We start from the raw sequence: 23,973 nt of genomic DNA, 5'->3' as shown, positions 1-23,973 counted from the left end.
CACATGACACTGGATTTCACAGTAGTACCATTTATTTAGCCCAAAAGAGAATACAGTTTCTGTGTCCAAACGCATCTCAGCTGACGGAGCACTTTCCAGACAGCATTATCTCCCCTAAATCTCAATGAGGTTTATTATGAAAGAAGCATAAATAGCTTTATCTTCTAATAGAGATAATTATAAAATACTCAATTTTATCTCCAAGAATTGGAAATCACAAAATGTGACCTCTTAAGCACCATATAAATTGCCTATTTTATTTCCTATTTTTAAGGCTATAACACAGAGTCATGCAAAAAGTGTATCTATTCCTTTTCATATTTTCTAGTTATGTAATTCATAAGTCTACAAGGTTGCTTTTACTATAAATCAAGAAGCTATTTTAGAGATCCTCATTCTATTTTTTTTTTACAAAAGCAGAGTGCTTCAGAGCAGTTCAGATCACTGACTAAAGTGATCCACTAAAGGAAATTTAATCTACAATTATTTGATATAACTTGAGGATATTAATGTTTCTTTTGTTAGAATAGAAGGTTGGTTCTACACTTCTCATTCAGAAGTTAGCCCTATACTGACTTCTGAAGAAGATCAAAATTTGTATATTTGTGAAACAAGGAAAGATGTTTAATTTTCTTGCATAAGGATTATACTTTTCCCATTAAAACTTTTCAGTGTTTTTAGCAGATAATATCTTACAAGCTGTATTTCTAAATTATATAACCATTAGGATGTATAAATATCAATGAGGGTTGGAAGAATTCAGGGACTTCACAGAGATTTTATTGTGTATCTCATCCACAAAAGTATGTAAACGTGCAGAAATCCAGTAGGTGTACCTTATTGGATATTCATTCATTCAATCATTTGTTCATTCATTCACCATTTGTGCCCTAGGACTGTGCTAGTTTTCAGGTTGCAGAAATGATTAATACATGATTCTGTTTTTTTTTTTTTTTCCAAAAGCCCTCAAGTAGGGCACTGTGAAATGATTTTAAAATAAATTGGTAATTATCTTTTCCAATGAATATTTGGTCTTTCATTAAATCATTCAAATGAGGGTGAGAGAGCTATTACATAGTGCCCATAGGCATCTAATGGATAAAACATGCACAATACATAGTAAATGCTTTATTCATAATATATAGCTATTTGTAGTTTACAAATTGCATTTGAGTTATACATTTAGTTGTCATAATCTGTGTAGATCAGGTATGTATTGAAAGCCCCATTTATAGTTAAGGGAACTTAAGCAAAAAAGAAGTTGTGTAAATTTACATGCTAGAAACAATTGAGAAATACAGGAGCTGAGACTCCAAGACCAGTTGCTCACTTTATAGCAACCCATTGTTTCTCAAAAGCTAAGAGCCTGGCCTGATAATTTAGTATCCTGCAATTAAAATCCTCTTGAAATACTGACTGAGTTAATATTGTTTAGATTACTGAGAAGCTATACAAATCTCAGTGTAAACGTCGCCTCTCCTGGGAAATTCACCCTGATTAAATGGGTTAGGATTCTCATTGACAAACTAAGTAATTATTCCTTACCATCTTTCTTCCTGGGTAAAATATAATAATAAATTTTGCCAAGATAGGCTCTCTTCACTTCTGTATTTACAGTGCCTGCTACAGTGCCTGATACATAGCAAGTTTCAGTAAGAATGGGTTTAATAAATTAATATTTGCCTATATATGAATAGTATATGTTTCTGGGGTTTGGCTGTATATATTTTCTTTTCTTATGAATACTAAAGTGTTTGCCTAACTCCCAAGTCCATTTGGGTACAAAATAACCATTTTCTTCTCACATTCACAGGATTATACCTTGACAATGTACTTTCAGCAAGCCTGGAGAGATAAGAGACTGTCCTATAATGTAATACCTTTAAACTTGACTCTGGACAATAGAGTGGCAGACCAGCTCTGGGTGCCCGATACCTACTTTCTGAATGATAAGAAGTCATTTGTGCATGGAGTGACTGTCAAGAACCGCATGATCCGCCTGCATCCAGATGGGACCGTTCTTTATGGCCTCAGGTCTGTAGTGTCCATTTCAAAATTGAACTTTTTCTGAATGAAATCGTTATTGATTTTTATTGGAGAAGAATATTGTGATGTTTTCCTTATTCCTCCTTCCGTTCTGTGATAAGCAGTTAAATCTCCTATCCAGTAGACATCTGAGAGTTTAGGAGAGCATGTATACAAAGGGACTTAGTCCTAGCTAAAAATAATTTTTTCTGAATTATCTTCTAACATCAGCTGCTGATCCTAAAGCTGCTTTCTTTAAGGAGTAAGGATAAACAATCAACATAGCTGGGCTATAGTGCTTAATTAGAATGGAAACAAATTATGAATGCTGAATACTTGTTTGAGCATGGCAGATTTCTGTTTCATAAATTTCTCCTAAGCTGTGTGAATTGGGTCTGGTTCTCTGGTGACAGGAAGGCTTTTTGTGCCCTCTCTCCCTCCAAGGAGTAATCAGACTTGCAAATAAATAAAGTTGTTATCTCATGTTTACTAATAATGAACTTTCATGTCAGTAAACAGTTGTGGTGCTCTGCTCTTAAGGTGAGGATGGATTGCAAAGTAAAAGTTTCTTCTTTTAAAGTTTGTTTTTGTATTAAAAGCAATAGATGGTTTCCTGAAAGAAAAGGGAGAAAAAAGATATCTATCTTACCCTGAAAAATTACATTATTACAATATAAAGGGTTTCTTTGCATTATTGGGAAGAAGCTCTTAATTCTGAAATGTTACATTTTCTCTGACTTATTATTACATAAATGTGTGGTTACCCTATCATAATTATGATAGTAGCAACAATGGTATTATTCATTTATTAGGGGTTAGTGGTCAGATATTGAGTTAAATCATCAATGCTTTCCATGCATTGTTATAGTTAATCTGTACAACAACTTCATGAGTTAGAAACTGTTACAATTTTTATTTTCAAATGAGGAAACTGAGGCTGATACAACTTGCCTAAAATCACAAAGAAAGTAAGCTATGAAGATGAGATTTGAACTCAGATCCAAGTTCTGAGTCACAGCTCTTAATCACTACGTGGGGATACTTCTCACTCCCACATTTTTCTTATTTATTATGTCTTGTTTTCATTATCTGGTATATTCTGACAGTCACATTGTTTAGGTGCTTATTTTTGACAGAGAGAGAGAGAGAGAGAGAGAGAGAGCGAGCGAGCATGAGCAGGGGAGGGGTAGAGAGAGAGGGAGACAACAGAATCAGAAGCAGGCTCCAGGCTCTGAGCTGTCAGCACAGAGCCTGATGAAAGGCTCGAGCTCACCGTGAGATCATGACCTGAGCCGAAGTCGGATGCTCAACCGACCGAGCCACCCAGGTGCCCCTGTTTAGGTGCTTATGAACCAGCTTCTTTGTTGGTCATATTTTTTAGAGAAAGTAGCATTTTGGCTACCAAGGGAGAGTGGGTAAGGGTGAGGAACAGAGGTAGCATGATTGTGCTCTGTGTCAGCCATTAGAGGTAAGAAGATGGACTGGATATGGGCAGTGTTTACATGCGTGTCTTAGAAAATAGAGAAATGCCAAAGAGATAAATTGACTGGCAGTGTCTGCAAAGATTCCACCAAGGTGGTGGGCTTTGAAAGTGCTAATGGAAAGAACTGTGTTATCAGTTATATTTTGCTAAATTTACCACTTGGAATGAACAATAAAACATTTGGTGTGGGGTGCTTGGGTGGTTCAGTTGGTTAAGTGTCCAACTTTTGGTTTTGGGTCAGGTCATGATCTCATGGTTTGTGGGTTTGAGTCCCCCCCTGGAGCTCTTGCTGCCAGTGTGGAGCCTGCTTGGGATTCTCTCCCTCCCTCTCTCTCTCTCTCTCTCTGCTCCACCCCTGTTCACTTTCTTGCTCTCTCTCGCTCTCTGTCAAAATAAATAAATAAACTTAAAAAAAATTAGGTGTCACAAATACTTTGATGAGAGGGTGACCATGCAGGCTGTGGGGAAGATGGGGGATGAAAAGAGGTTTCAGTTCCCACTTTTTAAGAGTTAAGCACAGAGTGTGGTCAGAATCCTAAAGAAGGAACAAGGAGCCATAGAAATAACGTTATCCACTCGGCAGTAAATGAGGGGGAGGACTGGCAAGTGTCAAGTTCTGGCAAAGCACCAGACCTAGTGCTGGAGGCATTTGCCCAGCAAATCACTTAATTTGCACAGCAATCATGCAGAAATTACCCTGAGCTCTTCCTATTTCCTTGCAACACCCACCTTGAAAGCAGAGAACAAGTTGTATTCTCCTTTGTATATCCAACACTGACAAAGTGCCTACAACCATAAATATGCTCAATAAAGGTTGTCAATTCTGAATTCACATGCAAAGTTGAATGGATGGGAAAATCAACAATCAAGATGTCTTTGGAATTGAGAAGGAAAAGAGAGGACCAATATAGATGATAAATAAGGCTTCTTTATGTCATTATATACTCAGACAAAAACATTGATGACTGCTCAGTCTTATCATTGAGACCAACTATATGACATTGCTGTAACTCAAACTCACAACAATAGAAAATCATCATTCTCTTATCCCCTCTTCTAACAAGGGGTGTCGAACACGTCTGACATGCGTGAAATTAACACTACTAGACAGAGAAGGCACATGAATTGTAATTGTTCCAGCAGTTGTATTGTTAATTCTGATTTTGAAATGGATAACAAGTTTTTCAAGAAATTTACAAGTATCCTAGTCCACTTTTTACCGATAAATAACAGAATGATTTATTTCATGGCAAGAAGCTTAATGCAGACCACATACTCCCTTCTCAACTCCAGGAGGTTCATTTGCAATATATAAGTAAAAGGAATTCAATTAAAATTACCATGGTTGGGGCGCCTGGGTGGCGCAGTCGGTTAAGCGTCTGACTTCAGCCAGGTCACGATCTCGCGGTCCGTGAGTTCGAGCCCCGCGTCAGGCTCTGGGCTGATGGCTCAGAACCTGGAGCCTGTTTCTGATTCTGTGTCTCCCTCTCTCTCTGCCACTCCCCCGTTCATGCTCTGTCTCTCTCTGTCCCAAAAATAAATAAACGTTGAAAAAAAAATTTAAAAAAAAAAGAAAAAAATAAATAAATAAAATTACCATGGTAAGGTTGATTCCACTCTACATAGTCACTTTTCCTATTTACCCAAAAACTCCCCTCCCATTGAGATCCATACACATTGGCAGGGACAAGGAAGGTAGAGAGAACATTCAGAGGATCTGAGTAAATTTCTTTTTGTAGGATTTTCTTTAGTGAAATGTTCAAGCATTAAAACATAGAAAGGAGAAAGTAGTATGCAAAATATTAATGCTTGTTTAATTTTATCATTGGTATATAGGATTTCATTGTGCCGGTCTTTCAATTTTTCTGTAGGTTTGAAAATTTTTATGATAAAATTTGGAAAAGGAAAAATGTTATGTGTCAGAGACCTAGGAATATCTGGTTCTAATATGCAGGAAATATCATTTAATATTTAAAAGTCTGTAGCCAAGAAATGCTATTTTGATCTCTTGGAGGTAGGGAATCATCTATATATGTTATTTACTTTCAGGAGCTCTGTCTGAAAATGAGATCAGCACATCTCAAAGGTTATGTGACTCAAGAGGGTGGGATCCTTGACCATAGACAACCAGGTTAAGCCATAACCCAGGAAGGAGTGGTCAAAACTCTTCAGTTAAAACCTTGATGACCTCCTTATGAAATCAGTTGTCCTTCTGCATGAGTGGCCCTTTGCATCTGATTGTACACAGCAGGAACTCTGAGTGCACTCATACTGATATGTTATGTTTGGAGATCAGGAGCTTTGAGGATAGCGCACTAGCTACTCAGCAGGCTTGCATTAAGATACAGTGGCTTTGAGGAACCACATACATAAATGGATGTAAGTGGGCAATGCAACCAACTTCCTTAACAGAGTGTAACGATAATGAAACTTAGGTTTTAGTTTGGGCTTTTATAATAAACTTCTCTTTGAACCTTGAGTGCCTTATCCAGGTTTTAATTTCCTCATAGATAAAACAGAGAGGGTAAATTAGATGATACCAGTATGCTATGGTTTTTATAACCTGTCATCCTCTGAATCAATAATTAATGAATCTAAAAGAATATATAATCTAACATCAGAGTAGAAAATGAAATTATATATTTGGAGTAGCATAGTAACTGGTAGATAATAAGTGTTCAGTGCTACTATTTAATGAATAAATTAATGTAGGGATATTTGAAGGCTGGCACAAGGAAGGCTTCGCATATCAAAGCCATTGTTTTATATTATAGAATTATACCCCAGTTGTCTTTTCACAATTCAGCAAAGTAGGACACCAGGTCCATGGTGTAGAATGAGAAAAGTGTCAGAGAGCAAGTGGACTGAAGACAATGGGGAAGGTCTATCCCAGCAGATCTAGAGTGAAAAAGGGAACCACTAAAAAAAATGTATAGTGGAGCCAGTTAACTCCAGCCATTGCATTTGGCAGCGTGAGATCTGGAGCAAGGAAAATGGATGCCTGGCTTGAGACCCAAATGGCAAGGCAGACTTTAAAAGCTGCCCTGTGGGTGCCTGGGTGGCACAGTTGGTTAAGCCTCTGACTCTTGATCTTGGCTCGGGTCATGATTTTGCAGTTTGTGAGTTTGAGCCCTGCTTCAGGCTCTGCACTGATGGTGCGGAGCCTGCTTGGGATTCTGTCTCTTCTTCTCTCTACCCCTTACCCACTTGTTCTCTCTCTCTCTCTGTCTGTCTCTCTCAAAATAAATAAACATAAAAAAATGAATGAATAAATAAATAAAAACTGCTCTGTAGCCCCAGCCCAGTGCCTCATTTGTTGCATGCACTCAGTAACTTTCATTTAATTAGACGTTGTGCAGTTTCTTTTAAAAAGTCTTTCCTTTTCTTCCCCTGATGTCCTATCATGTGTGTCTATTTTCTCAACTTATTTAACAGTCTATGGGATACAGGAATGATTAACAAAAGTTATGAATAGTGCCTTTTTTAAACTTAAATTTATAGTTTGTGGCTAAAGAATAATGAAACCTTTGAATATAGATTCTCACCTTCACTCTTGACTGGTTGATAGCTCAATTTCACCAATTTGATTATAAAATCAGATTCCTCTTGTCTTTAACATTGCTATTTAGAGATTTCTGTCAGGAGATGTATATTCCTCTGTCAGGAGGAAGAATATTTTCTCAGGACTAACCCAGCTGGATAATTTGTGACAAATGAGTTTCTAGTTGATGAAGCCGAAGAATTCCTAGCAATTTACAAAGGAAATATTTCAAACAGAGTAACTATATATTATTCTCAAATAATATTGGCCCATTCAAATCATTTTCAGAACAGTTCAAGGAAAAATAATATAGAAAATATTGGATTTCTTTTAGGGAATCCAGCAAACCCCTACCAGGTAAACACCAGATTTAATCTGTCGTTGGTATTATAAAGAATGCTAGATAGAATTTATATTGTTATTTACTTACAATAGGAAATATTTGTTGGATTTCAAAAAGTAAATGAATAATTACATTAAGCAGAAAATTAGGAGGCCTTGTCTTACAATTAATAGTTCTTACAATTACTCATTTAAGTGACTTCTAAATTTTATACTAGCTCCCCAAATTTCGTATTCCTGTGATTTTGCTAATGGGTGGCACAAATATATTAGGTATATATACTCCCACCTTTCTTTGTGTACATAAGCATTTAACATGATATTTCAGTTACTTAGCAATTATATTTATCTCCTTGAAAATATCTGATTGATTAAGAAATCAAAACCATAATCATTACATTCTGGCATACAAAAAAAACCCCTGAATTATCAAATGATGACATCTTTTTTTAATATAATATATATTTTCATTAACATTTAAGATCTGAATCCAAATTGGACTGCATATTATTTATATCATAAGCATTTTATCAAACATTAGAAACTCTTCAACAAACATAATTAAGACAAAAGACTTCCTATCAGGAGGTGGTAGATATTTATTATTAAAAAATTAGAAAATACAGTTATGAAAATAAAATTACTCTTAATTCTATCACCTCGAGATAAACACTATCTGTACCTTGCTTTATAGTCTTCTAGATACTTTTCTAGTAAAAAAGCTTATAGGAAATTTTTTATAAAACAGATTTACATTTTACATACTATTTTGTGACTTGAATTTTTTTCTGTGACAAAGGATGTATCATAAACATGTTTTCATGTCACTATAACCCTCCTCACCACCATTCTTTAGCCATTATGGGACATATTTGGGATATATTTCTTTATCCCATACAGGATATGGTTTATGGTTTTCATATAAGGTGAAATATGTGGTTGTTGCTATGAAATTCAGGACTGCCGTTTAAAATTTACTTAATATTTTAGTGACAGGCAAATAAAAAATATAAATTGTGGCACAATTTATAGTCTTATAGTTGTGCTGTTACAATTTGTAGTCTCACTGGTTAAATAGATGACTCTGGAGATGTACTAATGCTGATTTTATTAGGCCAGTTCTTATGGAAAGAATGACTTAGTCTTTCAGTAATAGCTGACCCATCTAAAAATAGCTGTTTGTCTTTTGGCCTGGGGAGGGGGTTCTTGAGTTCATGTGTCTATACACCTCCCATATGTAATATTAGATCAGAAGCATGTCACTTCTGATTAAAGGTTCACATTCTTAAAGAAAATTTCAGCAGGAAGCAGAAAGCAATTCAACCACCTCCTGCTATGTATGTTCTGTCATTGGGAAAATGGCAAAGGATAATGTTAGCTTGTAATGAATTTAGACAGGCAAGATTTTGTTAATTTTGTCTTCTTCCTCTATTCCTGAAGTTTTACCACAGGATATTAAACAAGCAAATAATCAAGTAGCCATCCCTCACTGAAACATAGTCTATCAAACATTAAAACATCAAGTTCTACTCAGATTTTCTAATTGCTTTAATTAATTTTCATAGAGATAGTGATTGCATTTGGTCAAGCAGAAAAACAGAAATTTTATTAAGAATATCAGTCGTAATGGCCAGGGTGCGACGCCCTCCTCTCTAGACTTTCTCATTCTTCTGAGAAGGAGAAATCATCTTCATCTTTCTCCAACTCTGTGGGAAACAGTGCATGCAATCATAGTGTTTTATAGGATATATCCAGTCCAAGGAGCTACAAATAATTTTTTTAGTGTTTATTTACTTATTTTGAGAGAGAGAGAGAGAGAGAGAGAGAGGGTGCAAGCAAGGGAGGGGCGGGGGGGGGGGGGGGGAGAGAATCCTGAGCAGGCTCCTCACTGTCAGCCCAGAGCCTGATACAGGGCTCGATTTCATGATTTGTGAGATCATGACCTGAGCTGAAATTAAGAGTTGAATGCTTAACCGACTGAGCCACCCAGATGCCCTGAACTGTAAATATTTTTTAGAGAGATTTCTTGCTTATTATTTTCCCTATTTAGAAATAATAGCTGACACCTTCAAGTTCACCTCCTTTTTTAGGAATGAGAAGAGGGATGTTCAGAGAGGGAAGGGACTATGTCTAATATCACACAGTTAATGGCAAAGCACAGAGTAGAACACCAGACTCCTAACTCTTAATCCAGGGCTTGTTCTTGCTGCTGCTGCTGCTGCTGCTGCTGCTGCTGCTGCTGCTGCTGGAGTCATTTGGTTGTATGGAGTCATCATTGTCTGACTGACGTCAGCAAATAAGTCAATTCCTAATCGAAAAGAGTAGAATCAGGATCACACCATTCTTTGGACTTGAGACATGGAGGCAGTGTGTATTTAGCAGCCCTAAGAAATAATCTAGGGCTCTTTCTGTTGCCACATTTTGCTGGACTTTTAGATAAAAAAAAAAAAAATTAAAGAGGAAAAGAAAGTCTGCCCACCATCTTCTTCTTAACTTTTACTGACTCATAGTGTTCCATTAGTCAGTGGGTCTCATTCACTGTCAGCTGAATGGGTCCCTAGTTGTCCTCATGTCCACTGATTTCAGTCACATGACAGCTGTAGATGTGGCAGCCCTGAAACCAAAGATGTGAAAGAACTTCTGGGGAAAAGAATGACCAGAGACTCCAGGGGTTTTCAAAGAAGGGCAGAAACCAGCCCTATGCCCAATGAGAACATACATCTTGTATTGAAGGCAAAGGAGTGCCATGGGAACTGGGCCTTGTCTCCAAAGGAAAGAAGCATTAAAATCATCAAGGACACATTATTCATAGGCTCGTGAATGTATCTGTATACAGCATCGCTATACATAACATATTTTGGAGGTAGCACTTACATATTCTTGATTTCATTGGGAGTGAACTCTGTAGGCCACAAGAATACTGTCAGCATGGAAAGAAGCCAGATCTTCACTTTTTAATTTAATATAATATAATTTAATTTGATTATTTAACTTATTTTAAGCAAAGTATTTCCTAGTGGATGATTAAAATTATAGCTGTTACATATATGTTTGTATACAGGTGTTTATCTCTATTTATAGATATAAATATGCACATGTATCAATTTATAGGTATATAAGTATGTGTACATATGCATATGTGTGTATATCTTTGGACATATATATGTCAACAACAGGTTTTTTTCCTCTGTCTTATGTTAAAACTGAAGAAAACAGAAGGGACTTCCATAATTCTGACCTTCAAACAGTGTAGATAGTCCTCAGCATTAAAGATAAAGTCTTCTCCAGTGACGTTTGGGGTAACTTGTGCAACACTCTGATTTCATGAAATCAGTGAATTTTGTTGGCAGCTTTTGCTGGCAACTTGCTTGGCAATTAAGCAAAATACAGTTAACCTAGATAGTCTTTGTAAGGAGCTAGCTCCTGTCAGATTTTTAATTGGACAAAGACCTTTCAAGTCAAATATAAATGAGCACTTGTTTAATTAAGAGAGTGATTACCTGCTATTGGTAGTAGTCGTGGTAGGAGCAGTAGTAGTAATGTGTATCAAGTACTTTCTATATGTCATGCCCTGAATTATCTGTATTAAACAACCCTGTGAAGGAGGCTACTGTTATTTCCATTTTATAGTTGAGAATACTGAAGCTTTGGAGAAGTAAATATCTTGCTGGTTGGTTTGAGGCTCAGAATTGAACTCAAAGCCCATGATCTCAGTCACTTCCTCAGACTCTGCAAAAATACAGTATCTGTCCAGGTAGATGGATGCAAAAGACCCTTAAGGAAAACAGGTACTGAAAATCTTGACGGAAGAAGAATGGAGAGCCCAAATTTCCAAGGCTCATAAAAGGAGCCTCCCCCTAGAGAGACTGTCCGAGTCGCTATTCGTAAATAAATAATTATGACTTTCTCAGTCTTAAACAGGCTCCATGATGGGGATTTGTGCACTGTTTTTGGCTAGCCTGTAGCCGTTTCCATATTTACAGCACGTATAGTATATCCCTCAGGTGTAAGTTAATATCATCACCCCTACTTTCATCCTTTATCCTTGGGGGATTTTCTCTTGTACAATTTAGATGCAGAAAGTTATTTTTGTTTCATGTTTTTGAATCCTCAAGTTCAAGGAAGTTTGAGTTGAAGTTCAGTTTGAATTGGGGGTATAGGGATTTTGAAATTCTCTTCTTTTCCAGAATAATATAGCCATATTGTGGAGTTCGGTTGCAGACTAAGTAAAAAGCAGCCACTTCAAGATTAGATTAAATCTCAGCCAAAGATGTAATACCTTAGTATAAGTGAGAAGGCCACCTAGCTTTTTGGCTCCTAGGGTCTCTGAAAGCCACTCTAGAGTTACTCTGTCCAGCTTTCTGCTGGATTGAAGATGCTGTATTCCTCATAATCTGGGAAGGAATTACCCCAGTAACCTGTACACTTTCATGTCAAGAATTCACAGATGTCATTCTTACACTCAGATCCTTGACCCTAAGTCTACCATCAGTACTCATCCTGGAAGGGGGGACAGAGAAGGTACTAAGCTTAGTCATACCTCTGACTTTCAGGCAACTAGAAAAGTACCTTTGTCTGTAAGACTATTAGGGAAGATCCCAGAATACACTGAAGAAAATCTGTATTTGTTTTGTGGCATAAGTGAAAAAAAAAAAAAAAGACTTATTTCACTGAAGTGTTTTTCAGCCTATTCCCCATGGAGAAGAAAAAAAAAAATAAAGGAGATAAAAGGCAATGTAACCTAAGGATATCATCTCTAAAATTTTTTGTTAAAGGACTTTTGGTTAAAGTTTTAATGCCTTGATTTGCTAAATGGTTAGTAAGAGAGGATTTCTTGCGTATCCTTACCTTTTTATTCTGGAGGTCACAAATAAAAGCAAACCTTCCTTTTGGAAACCAAGCCAGTATAATAGCTTAAAGACTCAAATCACAGTCACCACATTATGAAATGCTCAAGCTATTTTACTTCTCAGAAGCAGCCCATTATCTGCACTCTTATGGACAGAATAAAAGACAACAAAATGCTAACTGGCCATAAATCCTTGGAGGAAGATATTAATTCCATGTTGGGTTGTTCTCACTAGCCATAATAGAGAAAATAATTAGGACTTTTATTTTAGCAGCTGTAATAGTCTAACAACTAAGCTAAACTGAAAAAAATCAGGATAAAGACCAAAACTTCTTGTGGCATCAATATGCTGGGAGGCATTTTCCATCACTGCATAGTGAGGCCACAGAACACAGGAAAAGCAGTGTTACCCAAGGATCAAGAGCCTGGGTTTCGGATCTGACTGCCTTGTTTCAAGGACTTCCTCTGTCACAAATTAGCTGTGCTTCATCTTTCTGACATTCAGCTCCCTTGTCAGTGATGTAGGGCTTTAGAGTACCCCCACCTTATAGGATTACTGGGGAGATTAAGTGAACAAAGATTTGTAAAGCACTTAGTAGAGTCCTCAGCACACACTGACTTCTTTGTAGAGATTAATTGCCATTGTAAGAATGCCACATGTGTCTAACTTTGACCTATCCTGCTATTTTCTGTCGTGATTAGTACCAGATGATATTTGGCAAGAGGGGATAGCGGTGTTAAATCCTTATTATGTACCAACACTGTGCTAGGGTACTGGGGTTACACAAAGACACATGAGACAACCAAAAATTGAGACTCAAAACCTGGAGTTTAGTGGGATGAGAAGATATGTAATAGTGAGATGAAGAGCAAAGTAGGATAGGATAGTGCAAGAGGGCCAGGTTCTGGAGTTTGGGTTTTTTTTTTTTTGTAGGTTTTGTGGCTTTTTAAAAAGTTACCTACCAACTTTAAATTGAAAATAATATCATTTAATTTATGGGACTATATTCAGAATTAAATAATGTAACTTAGGAAAAACAGCCAGCACCCAGTAGGTTGGTAATAAATACTTGTTGTGGTCTTATTCATTGGTGCAGTTACCAAGATAATGGCAATCATCAAAATCAATTAGGCACATGCTGTATATCATTCGCTGCTCATTTGTTATACCTTCTGATCCTCAAATAATCCCATCTGGCAGATACTCATATCATTCCATTTTATAGAAGGAGAAACTGAGACCTAGACAAATCCAGTAACTTGTTCAAAGCAGCACAACTTCACGTGTCAAGCCTGGGAATAGAATTTAAGCTGTTTGACTCTAGAGTTTATGCCCTTCATATTCTAATAGGTTTAATGCAGGGGAACGGCCCAGTGCATGGCCTAGGAGGTAGCAGAGCAGACACAGACTCACTCAGAATTTTCATTAGACTGATAGCTGATTGCTGTTAGTAATGGTGACTACCCTAATGTTAAGAATGTCTGTGTAGTGTACTCAAAGGAAGCATGAGAAAATACTAGTGTTTTAATTTATGTTTAATGAAACAAGGCCATTGTAGTCAAGTGAATTTCTGAACCCTCATTTCATTTATCCATCAATCCACCCAATCAGCTGCCATGTAAGCACTTCTTATTTCTCTAGGTGGGGAATGGGGGTGCAGAAGTGAATAAGCCAGACATAGTCCCTAACTCCAGAGGCATGTACTTAATAAAGGAAACATATAAACCACCAGCAAAAAAAAAAAAAAAAAAAAAAAAAAAAAAAAAGAGGCTATTTAATAATAAACTTGAGGGTTGCAAATTGTGATAAATTCCATGAAGACAATTAAACAGAATGAATGATCTGATAAAGAGTGATGGAGCAGGGGGGTGGAATCCTATCTGAGGAGTGACATCTGAATCAAGATGTTATTTATCAAGACCAACAGCCAGAAATCTGAGCAATGATCCAGTTAGAACAAAAGCACCATGGTCCTAAGGACAGAACACACTTATGTGCTCACAGGAAGAAAATTAAGTAATGCTGCTTTACCCCAAATTTCTGTTTCCTCTCTATCACATTTCTGCATTTTGTGTGCTTTATAACTAAATGCATTTTTCATAAACACTATACTAATAGTAAACAGTAAAATAAAAATAAAAGTAAAATAGTGTTTACTATTGGCCATGTTACAATAAATGATAATCTCCATGAGAGCAGAGACCTCTATTTTTTCCCCCTGCTGTATCCCAGCAACTTGCATAGTGCCTGTCTCAGAAGGGTCAGTGCAAAACTATTTGTTAAATGAATGTCTGCAAGAATGAATAAGTGATAGTTTCTTCACAGTACTTCCTATCTTATCAGTGTAACTACCTGACTTTGTTGATCAGTTAGAGGGGATCCTGTGGTCTCTGGAGGCTTATCTCAAATTGATTTATCATTCAGTCTCAATGCAAGCAACTCAGGCAAAATCACATCTAATGTTTTTAAAGAATGGATTTGCATTCTGAGGTAAATTAAGAAGAAACAGAAGCATAAAATCAAATCGGTATCATGGAGAACCCAATTACCAAAGATTATTATGTTTTAATGCGGTGAAAAAATCTGATTGTCCTGCCTAGTAGACACCGTGTGCATTTCTCTATTAGTGGGGAGAACTACGTTACCAGTGAGATGGTACTAGAGGTGATACCGTTTCAACAGATGATAAGAAGGCATTCTGAAAACAAAGACAGGATCAGCATTTATCATCAATTCAGTTTTCCAGGTTGTGACTTAAACGCAAATGAGTTGACTGTGTAGAAATTTCCATTGGTGTAGTATTTTCGTATGTTATTTTATTATTTGCAGTCCCAGTGGTGTCTTAAAAGATACACAGAGATGTGAAGGTGAAGAGAGTTGTATAAATGTGGAATTTAGGTGACCCATATTAGCCTTCTACCACATAATGAGTCAGTGAGAAAACACTTTCTAATGAGAACTAGTGCTTTTCAGACACATACCTCGAAAAATTCATTATGGCTGAGTTAAAGGGAGATGTTCTTTTTTATTTATGATTATCAAATATTTTACGATTAAAATGTGTATAGTTTCTCAAATATAAACGATTTGTTTAGCAAATAGCATATCCTTATGTTATTTGAACTATCTTGTTTATATTTCAGTGTGTGTGTGTTTGTGCACATGTGTGTGCACGTGTATGTTTTCTCTGTGTGATAGGAGGCAAGGCAGGAAGTGGGAAGAGCGAGGGTTGACTACCATGTGGAAATAAGAAGCATTTTTATTGCTCAGAACAATTTTTTTCCCAAATCATAAGTATTTTAGCCCTTTTGGCTGGAATCCATGGGTTGGAATCCATGGGTTGATCTAACTTCCTGTGGGAAGTTAGATATATGGGACACAAGGGTCAGTCTTCTGCCCATGTAATAGGGTTTTATGGTGTGATAATGAGAAACAGTTCACCACATCCCCAACTGGCCCTTTCTTAGCCCATTTAGTATGTGACAACTTTGTATATCTCACTGCTTCACTAACATTATTCACTAATGGTTGGTTCATGGATCCTTGCTAAGTTACTTAATCTCTGCACAGTCAGTCATCACCCAGTGATGAGGGGATGAGACAACCCATAAGTCTGATCTTTATTTGGTGGAGGGTGGAGTTACTCTCAAGGAGGAAAAGTTTGTGTCAACTGCATGTGGGTGGCCTGGGACAGGGAAAGGATGCACACTGAAAGAACAGAGGGGAAAATCAACACAGCAGTGAAAATGCACTTCTAAAATCTAGGCATAAAACAAGTAGTATTTTAGTCTGAGAGGCCAAGTTCCAAATAATATGGATTACCTGACATTCCAGTTTGAGAACACTAAGGATTGTGGAATCACCTATGAGGCTGAATTTGGTCTATGTCATTGGATGGGTTTTAGGGTTTTTTTTTTTTTAATGTTTATTTTTGAGGGAGAGAGAGACAGAGTGTGATTAGGGGAGGGGCAGAGAGAAAGGGACACAGAGAATCTTGAAGCAGGCTTCAGGCTCTGAGCTTTCAGCACAGCGCCCGACGCGGGGCTGGAACTCACAAACCTTGAGATCCTGACCTGAGCCAGAGTTGGAAGCTTAACTGACTGAGCCACCCAGCGCCCCGGATAGGTTTTAGTTTTAGTGCTTATTTTATTATGCAAATCTCAGACATCTTAGATGAGGAAGAGTCTATATTGCGGAGTTACTTTTCCTTTATTTGTGATTTTGTTCTTTTTGATTGATGCTCAGGCTTCTGTTTCCTCCAACATGAGTGGGATGCTAGGCTCAATTTCATCTTTTGTTGTATTTTAAAAATTGTGTAAAATCAAATTACTATTCTTTAGTGAAAATCTTCTTTCATTTCAAAAAGCTTTTGTCCTTGCAAATTTCCAGCTTTTCTAAGCATGGATAGAAAAAAAAGTGTAAAATATACATGGAGCCAAATTTCCAGAGGTCATTAGTATAATTGCTGACTGCTAAGATTTGGTAGGGGTTGAGTGACAGGGCAAGGTTTAATTCCATATTTCAGGTGCTTTCAGCTGTTGCACACACAATTTCGTTCAGGAGTATGTCAGGGTATGGGCTTACTTAAGCAGACAACATTCGGCACAAACTAGACACTGAACATGAATGTATTCCTTATGTGAGCCATGACCTTTCTGTGCTTTAAAATGTAGTTTCCAAATCCTCATATATTTCCTCCACTGCTCTGTGTTAAAGAGAACTGACTGCATCAGGAGGGATTTAGGGACACCAGAATTTTTTTACTTCTCTGGATACACCATCTGCATGAGCAGATGGGGAAACATGTCACAAGGCTAGAGGGGGACTCCAAATCAAAAAACAGGAGAAACAAAAACGAAATGCAATGGCAGGGTAGAGCAGATGAACGCCAGTGGCTGGGAATTCTTTGCAATCTGACCCAGGTAATGGTCACTGAGTAGCTGCTACCCATGGAATACAAAAGTCCCCAGAACAGTGATGCTCTCTGCATTGCTGTGGGCAGATTGCTCAGCACTGGAAGGGAGCATACACACCCATTTCTCTCTGCTGATGGGAAGAGGTCTCTGGTACTGTTAGTTAAAATTCCTCATAGCAGACAGCAAGCTTTCGTTTCCATTAAGCTTTTCTTGGGGCAACTGACCATGTGCTGGTGGGAGAAGATTCTACATAAGAGTAGATTTGAATACCTTCCCAAAATTGATTGACACATTGCCTGTACTTTTGCTTATAACATTTTATTTATTTCCATGTTTTTAAAATTTTTTTTCACTCATTTATTGCTCATTCAAACATTCATTTTATTTTATTTTTTTTTAATTTTTTTTTTCAAAGTTTATTTATTTTTGGACAGAGAGAGACAGAGCATGAACGGGGGAGGGGCAGAGAGAGAGGGAGACACAGAATCGGAAACAGGCTCCAGGCTCCGAGCCATCAGCCCAGAGCCTGACGCGGGGCTCAAACTCACGGACCGCGAGATTGTGACCTGGCTGAAGTCGGACGCTTAACCGACTGCGCCACCCAGGCGCCCCTCAAACATTCATCTTAGTTCACATTTATTTAGTAGTTATTTTGTGCCAGGCACAGTATACTGAATACTTCATATACTTTAACTCTTAAGAAGTAGATATTTTTTTACACAAGAGAAAACCGAAGCTCAAAAAAAACTAATGTGCTTAATGTCACACAGCTAGTGATTGCAGAGCTGAATATTGGATCCAAGTGTATCTGACTTATGAAATTCTAACAGTCACTCTATATTGCCCTTTTTACCTTTCTCTGGACACATAGGTTATTACAACTGATAAAAATTAGTCTTCATATTTGAAGATACATAATTTGTGAATGATTTGCTTTCCTAGCTATGGCTCCTACATTATAGGAAAAAAATCTTGTAAATTTAAATTCTAGCCACATATTTTGTAGATAAAAGATTTTGTTCATAGATTATTCAATTTAAAACATCATTGTTCTATGTCTACTATGTCTATAGGCTGTAGGAGCTGATAGGATTTGCAGCGTGACTGTTGACATTGTTGTAAAGTCATGTCTATAAAATGATGAGGCACTGGAGGTTTGCAAAATCATTGGGTCCTCTGCCCAGTATTTTATATGTATTCATTCAAGAAATGTCATCTCTCTCTCTCTCTCTCTCTCTCTCTCTCTCTCTCTCTCTCCTTTCCTTTTTAATTTTTTAATGTTTATTTTTGAGAGAGAGACAGAGCATGAGTGGGGAAGGAGCAGAGAGAGGGAGACACAGAATCCGAAACAGGCTCCAGGTTCTGGAGCTGTCAGCACAGATGCAGGGCTCGAACTCACAAACCGGGAGATCATGACCTGAGCTGAAGTCAGACGCTCAACTGACTGAGCCACCCAGGCGCCCCTCCTTTCCTTTTTTAGTAAGACTAAGAGTTTATCTTCCAGGTATGTAAATAATAAATGCTAGTGATCAAAGATTTGAAAAGTAGAGTATTTTAAAAAGTATCAAATTTTGAAGAAAAAAATACCTTCAGAGATACCTATCATTGTCAGGTTCCCTTCTGTATTCTTTGAATGTTTTTTCACATAAAACTGTGATTATGTTATATGTCCATTTCATAATTTTTTTTAATTTTTTTTAATGTTTATTTATTTTTTGAGACAGAGAGAGACAGAGCATGAACGGGGGAGGGTCAGAGAGAGAGGGAGACACAGAATCCGAAACAGGCTCTGGGCTCTGAGCTGTCAGCACAGAGCCTGATGCAGGGCTCGAACTCACAGACTGCGAGATCATGACCCGAGCTGAAGTCGGACGCTCAACCGACTGAGCCACCCAGGCGCCCCCATTTCATAATTTTCTTTATTCACTTAATATTATTCCTTCATTTTTCTGCAGTATGACTTTGAAGCTACTTAATCTCTTATATTTGGAGGTGATACTGTATGTTGCCAACCCTCTACTTCAGCATATTTAAGTGGGTTTCAACTTTTAACTACAGTCATACCTTGTTTTATTGTGCATCTCTTTATTGTACTTCACAGATAACTGCATTTTTTTTACAGATTGGAGGTTTGTAGCAACCTGTATCAAACAAGGCTATTTGTACCATTTTCCCTCTAGTATTTGCTTACTTCATATCTCTGTGTCACAGTTTGGTAATTCTCACAATATTTACAACTTTTTCATGATTGTTATATTTGTTATGGTAATCTGTGTTCAGTGATCTTTAATGTTACTATTTTAATTGTTTTGGGGCATCACACACTGCACCCCATAAGTTGGCAAACTTAGTTGATAAATGTTGTATGTGTTCTGACTTTTCTACTGAGTGTCCGTTTCCCCCAGGTGTCCCCCTTTCCTCAAGCCCCCATGTTTCCTGAGACACAACAGTATTAAAATTAGTGTTCTAGTGAAGGGAAAAGTCACATGTCTCTCACTTAAAATCAAAGGCTAGACATGATTTAGTTCAGTGAAAAAGGCATGTCAAAAGCTTAGATATGTGGGAAGCTCAGCCTCCTGTGCCAGCTTCCCAAGTTGTGAAAACAAAGGAACAGCTCTTGAAGGAAATTAAAAGTGTTACTCTGTCGAACACACGAATGATAAGAAAGTAGAACAGCCTTATTGCTAATATGGAGAGAGTTGTAGTAGTCTAAATAGAAGATCAAATCAGCCACAATGTTCCCTTAAGCCAAAGCCTAATGCAGAGCAAGGCCCTAACTCTCTTCAATCTATGAAGGTTCAGAGAGGAGAGAAGGCTTCAGAAGAAAAGTTTGAAACTAGTAGAGGTTGGTTCACGAGGTTTAGGGAAAGAAGCCGTCTTCATAACAGAAAAGTACAAAGTGAAGTAGCAAGCGCTGAGGTAGAAGCTGCAGCAAGTTATTAAGAAGGTCTAGCTAAGAGAGCTGATAATGTGACTACACCAAACAACAGATATTCCACGTAGACAAAACAGCTTTCCATTAAAAGAAAATACCTTCTAGGATATCCATAGCTAGAGAGGAGAAGTCAATGCCTGGCTTCAAAGCTTCAAAGGATAGGCTGATTCTCCTGTAAGGAGTTCTTGCAGCTGGTAACTTTAAGTGGAAGCCAATGCTCATTTATATTCTGAAAATCAAGAGCTTTTAACAATTATGCTGAATCTATTCTGCCTCTGTTCTACATATGGAACAACAACTCCTGGATGACAACATGTCTGTTTACAACATGGTTTGCTGAATATTTTAAGTCCACTGTTGAGACCTACTGCTCAGGGAAAAAAAAAATTCCTTTCAAAATATTACTGCTCATTGACAAACACCTGATCACCCAAGGGCTCTGGTGGAGATGTACAGCACGATTAATGTTGTTTGCGTTCCTGCTAACACAACATCCATTCTGTAGCCCATGGATCAAGGAGTAATTGTCACTTTCAAGTTTTATTATTTAAGAAATACATTTCATAAGGCAATACTTGCCATAGATACTGATTCCTCTGATGGATCTGGGCAAGTACATTGAAAACTTCTCTCAAGGATTCACCATTCTAGATGCCCCTAAGAACATTAGTGTTTCATGGAAAGAGGTCAAATGATCAACATGAACAGGACTTTGGAAGAAGTTGCTTCTAACCTGCATGGATGACTTTGAGGGAGTCAAGATTTCATTGGAGGAAGTAACTGCAGATGCGGTTCTCTGGCTGTTTCCACCACCTCTATAGCTACTTACTCCGATTAAGAAGTGGAGCCTGAAGATGTGACTCAATTGCTGCCATCTCATGATGAAACTGGAACGGATGAGGAGTTGCTTCTCAGAGATGAGCAAAGAAAGTAGTTTCTTGAGTTGGAATCTACCCCTGGCGAAGATGCTTGTGGAAATTGTTGAAATGACAACAAAGCATTTGGAATGTTACATCAACTTAATTGATAAAGCAGTGGCAAGATTTGAGAGAACTGACACCAATTTTGAAAGAAGTTCTGCTATGTGTAAAATGCTGTCAAAACGGTATCTGCTCTGATGCTACAGAGAAATCGTTTGTGAAGGGAAGAGTCAGTAAGTGCAACAAACTTCATTGTTGTTTTACTTTAAGAAATTGGCGTAGCCACCCCCAGCCTTCTGCAACGCTCACCTTGATGGGTCAGCAGATACCAACATTGATGAAAGATCTTCAACCTGCAAAAGAATTACACCTCATTGAAAGATCAGATAATGGTTAGCATTTTTTAGCAATAAAGTATTTTAAGGTGTGTGCATTTTTTTAGACATAATATTATTGCACACTTAATAGACCACAATTGATTACAGATTTAATAGATTACAGTGTAAACATAATTTTTATATTACTAGGAAATTAGAAAATTCACCTGAATCACTTTATTATGATATTGGTTTTATTGTGGTGGTCTGGAAGCAAATCTTCAGTATCTCTGAGGTATGCCTATATCTTTAAGCCAGTGTCACAGAGTCAAACATCCACTGGGCCTGGCTGGATTACTACGTGAAGAGAATCTGGAAGGATGAGCACTTAAAGAATCTGGAAACTACATGTCTTCATTAAAGGCCTTTAAACTCACATTAAAAAAGTTTTTTAAATGTTTATTTTTGAGAGAAAGAGAGCATGAGCATGAGCGCAGAGGGAGACACAGAATCTAAAGCAGGCTTCAGGCTCCAAGCTGTCAGTACAGAGCCTGATGTGGGACTCGAACTCATGAACCGTGAGATCATGACCTGAGCCAAAGGGGGACACTTAACTGACTGAGCCATCCAGGCACCCTGAAATTCATATTTTATTTATATTTTTTAAATGGGGAAAGAGAGAGGATATGGATATTTAATTTTTTTAATGTTTATTTTTTGAGAGAGAGAGAGAGAGGAGAGCGAGTGAGCACAAGTGAGGGAGGGGCAGAGAGAAAGGGAGACACAGTATCTGAAGCAGGCTCCAGACCCTGAGCTGTCAGCACAGAGCCCAACACAGAGCTCAAACTCACCAACCATGAAATCATGACCTGAGCTGAAGTCAGATGCCTGACTGAGCCACCCAGGCACCCCTAAACTCACATTTTAAAGCCATGTGCTAACCAATCATTGATGGATAGATAAAGAAGATGTGGTATATGTGTGTGTATATATACACATATATATGTATGTATGGATGGATGGATAAAGAAGATGTGGTATATGTGTACATATATCATATGTATACACAATGGAACATTATTCAAAAATAAAAAAGAATGAAATATTGTCATTTGTAACAAGGATGGAGCTAGAGAGTATAATGCTAAATGAAATAAGTCAGAGAAAGACAAATACCATATGGTTTCATTCATATGTGAAATTTAAGAAACTAACAAGCAAAGGGAGAAAAGAGAAGTGAGAGAGACAGATACTAAGAAACAGACCTTTAACTATCGAGAACAAACAGGTGGTTACCAGAGGGAAGTGGGTGGGAGGATGGGTAAAATAGGTGAAGGGGATTAAGAGTACACCTATCTTTTTTTTTTATTTTTATTTTTTAACGTTTATTCATTTTTGAGACAGAGAGAGACAGAGCATGAATGGGGGAAGGTCAGAGAGAGAGGGAGACACAGAATTTGAAACAGGCTCCAGGCTCTGAGCTGTCAGCACAGAGCCCGACGCGGGGCTCGAACTCACGGACCGCAAGATCATGACCTGAGCCGAAGTCGGACGCCCAACCGACTGAGCCACTCAGGCGCCCCAAGGGTACACTTATCTTGATGAGTACTGGGTAATATATGGAATTTTTGAATCACTATATTGTATATCCGAAACTAATTTAACAGTGTAGGTTAACTGTACTGGTATTAAAATTTAATTTAAGTTAATTAAAAAATAAAGAAATAACTGGATGGTCAAATTTAGCCTGTGGTCCAATAGTTTGGTCCATACAAAGTATTATTCTGTATATAACTTGTTCCGTTATCATAGTGCATGTCCCAGTTCCTTAGATAAACAAAACACTCCCAAAATTTTTAGTTAACATTTTGTAATTAAGAACACCAGTCCTCTGGCAAAATACAAGGATAAAGAGAAAATTCTGAAAGCAGCAAGGGGTAAACGTGCCCTCACATATAAAGGGAGACCTATAAGACTCATGACTGATCTCTCTTTTGAAACTTGGCAGGCCAGAAAGAATTGGCACGAGATTTTCAGTGTGCTAGACAGAAAAAATATGCAGCCGAGAATCCTTTATCCAGCAAGCCTGTCATTTAGAATAGAAGGAGAGATAAAGGTCTTCCCAAACAAACAAAAACTGAAGGAATTTGTCACCACTAAACCAGCCCTACAAGAGATCCTAAGGGGGACCTTGTGAGACAAAGTACCAGAGACATCACTACAAGCATAAAACATACAGACATCACAATGACTCTAAACCCATATCTTTCTATAATAACACTGAATGTAAATGGATTAAATGCGCCAACCAAAAGACATAGGGTATCAGAATGGATAAAAAAACAAGACCCATCTATTTGCTGTCTACAAGAGACTCATTTTAGACCTGAGGACACCTTTAGATTGAGAGTGAGGGGATGGAGAACTACTTATCATGCTACTGGAAGCCAAAAGAAAGCTGGAGTAGCCATACTTATATCAGACAAACTAGACTTTAAATTAAAGGCTGTAACAAGAGATGAAGAAGGACATTATATAATAGTGACAGGCTCTATCCATCAGGAAGAGCTAACAATTATAAATGTCTATGCGCCGAATACCGGAGCGCCCAAATATATAAAACAATTACTCATAAACATAAGCA

The 23,973-nt window shown here is 37.6% G+C and overlaps 1 protein-coding gene across 3 annotated transcripts in view; it reads left to right on the top strand.

Moving 5' to 3' along the window:
- Nucleotides 1-23,973, top strand: part of GABRB2 (gamma-aminobutyric acid type A receptor subunit beta2) — a 250,599-nt gene that overhangs the window by 77,808 nt on the left and 148,818 nt on the right. For all 3 annotated transcript variants that reach the window (XM_040443934.1, XM_040443951.1, XM_040443941.1), the window contains exon 5: nt 1,814-2,034. In XM_040443934.1, coding sequence (XP_040299868.1) covers nt 1,814-2,034 — 221 coding nt within the window. The remainder of the gene's footprint in view (nt 1-1,813; nt 2,035-23,973) is intronic.

This window comes from Herpailurus yagouaroundi, unplaced genomic scaffold (genome assembly GCF_014898765.1).
Source record: "Herpailurus yagouaroundi ecotype Mexico unplaced genomic scaffold, PumYag 29, whole genome shotgun sequence".
Taxonomy (NCBI): domain Eukaryota; kingdom Metazoa; phylum Chordata; class Mammalia; order Carnivora; family Felidae; genus Herpailurus; species Herpailurus yagouaroundi.
Note: the sequence above shows the minus strand (reverse complement) of the source record. Positions and strands in the feature narration are given on the sequence as shown.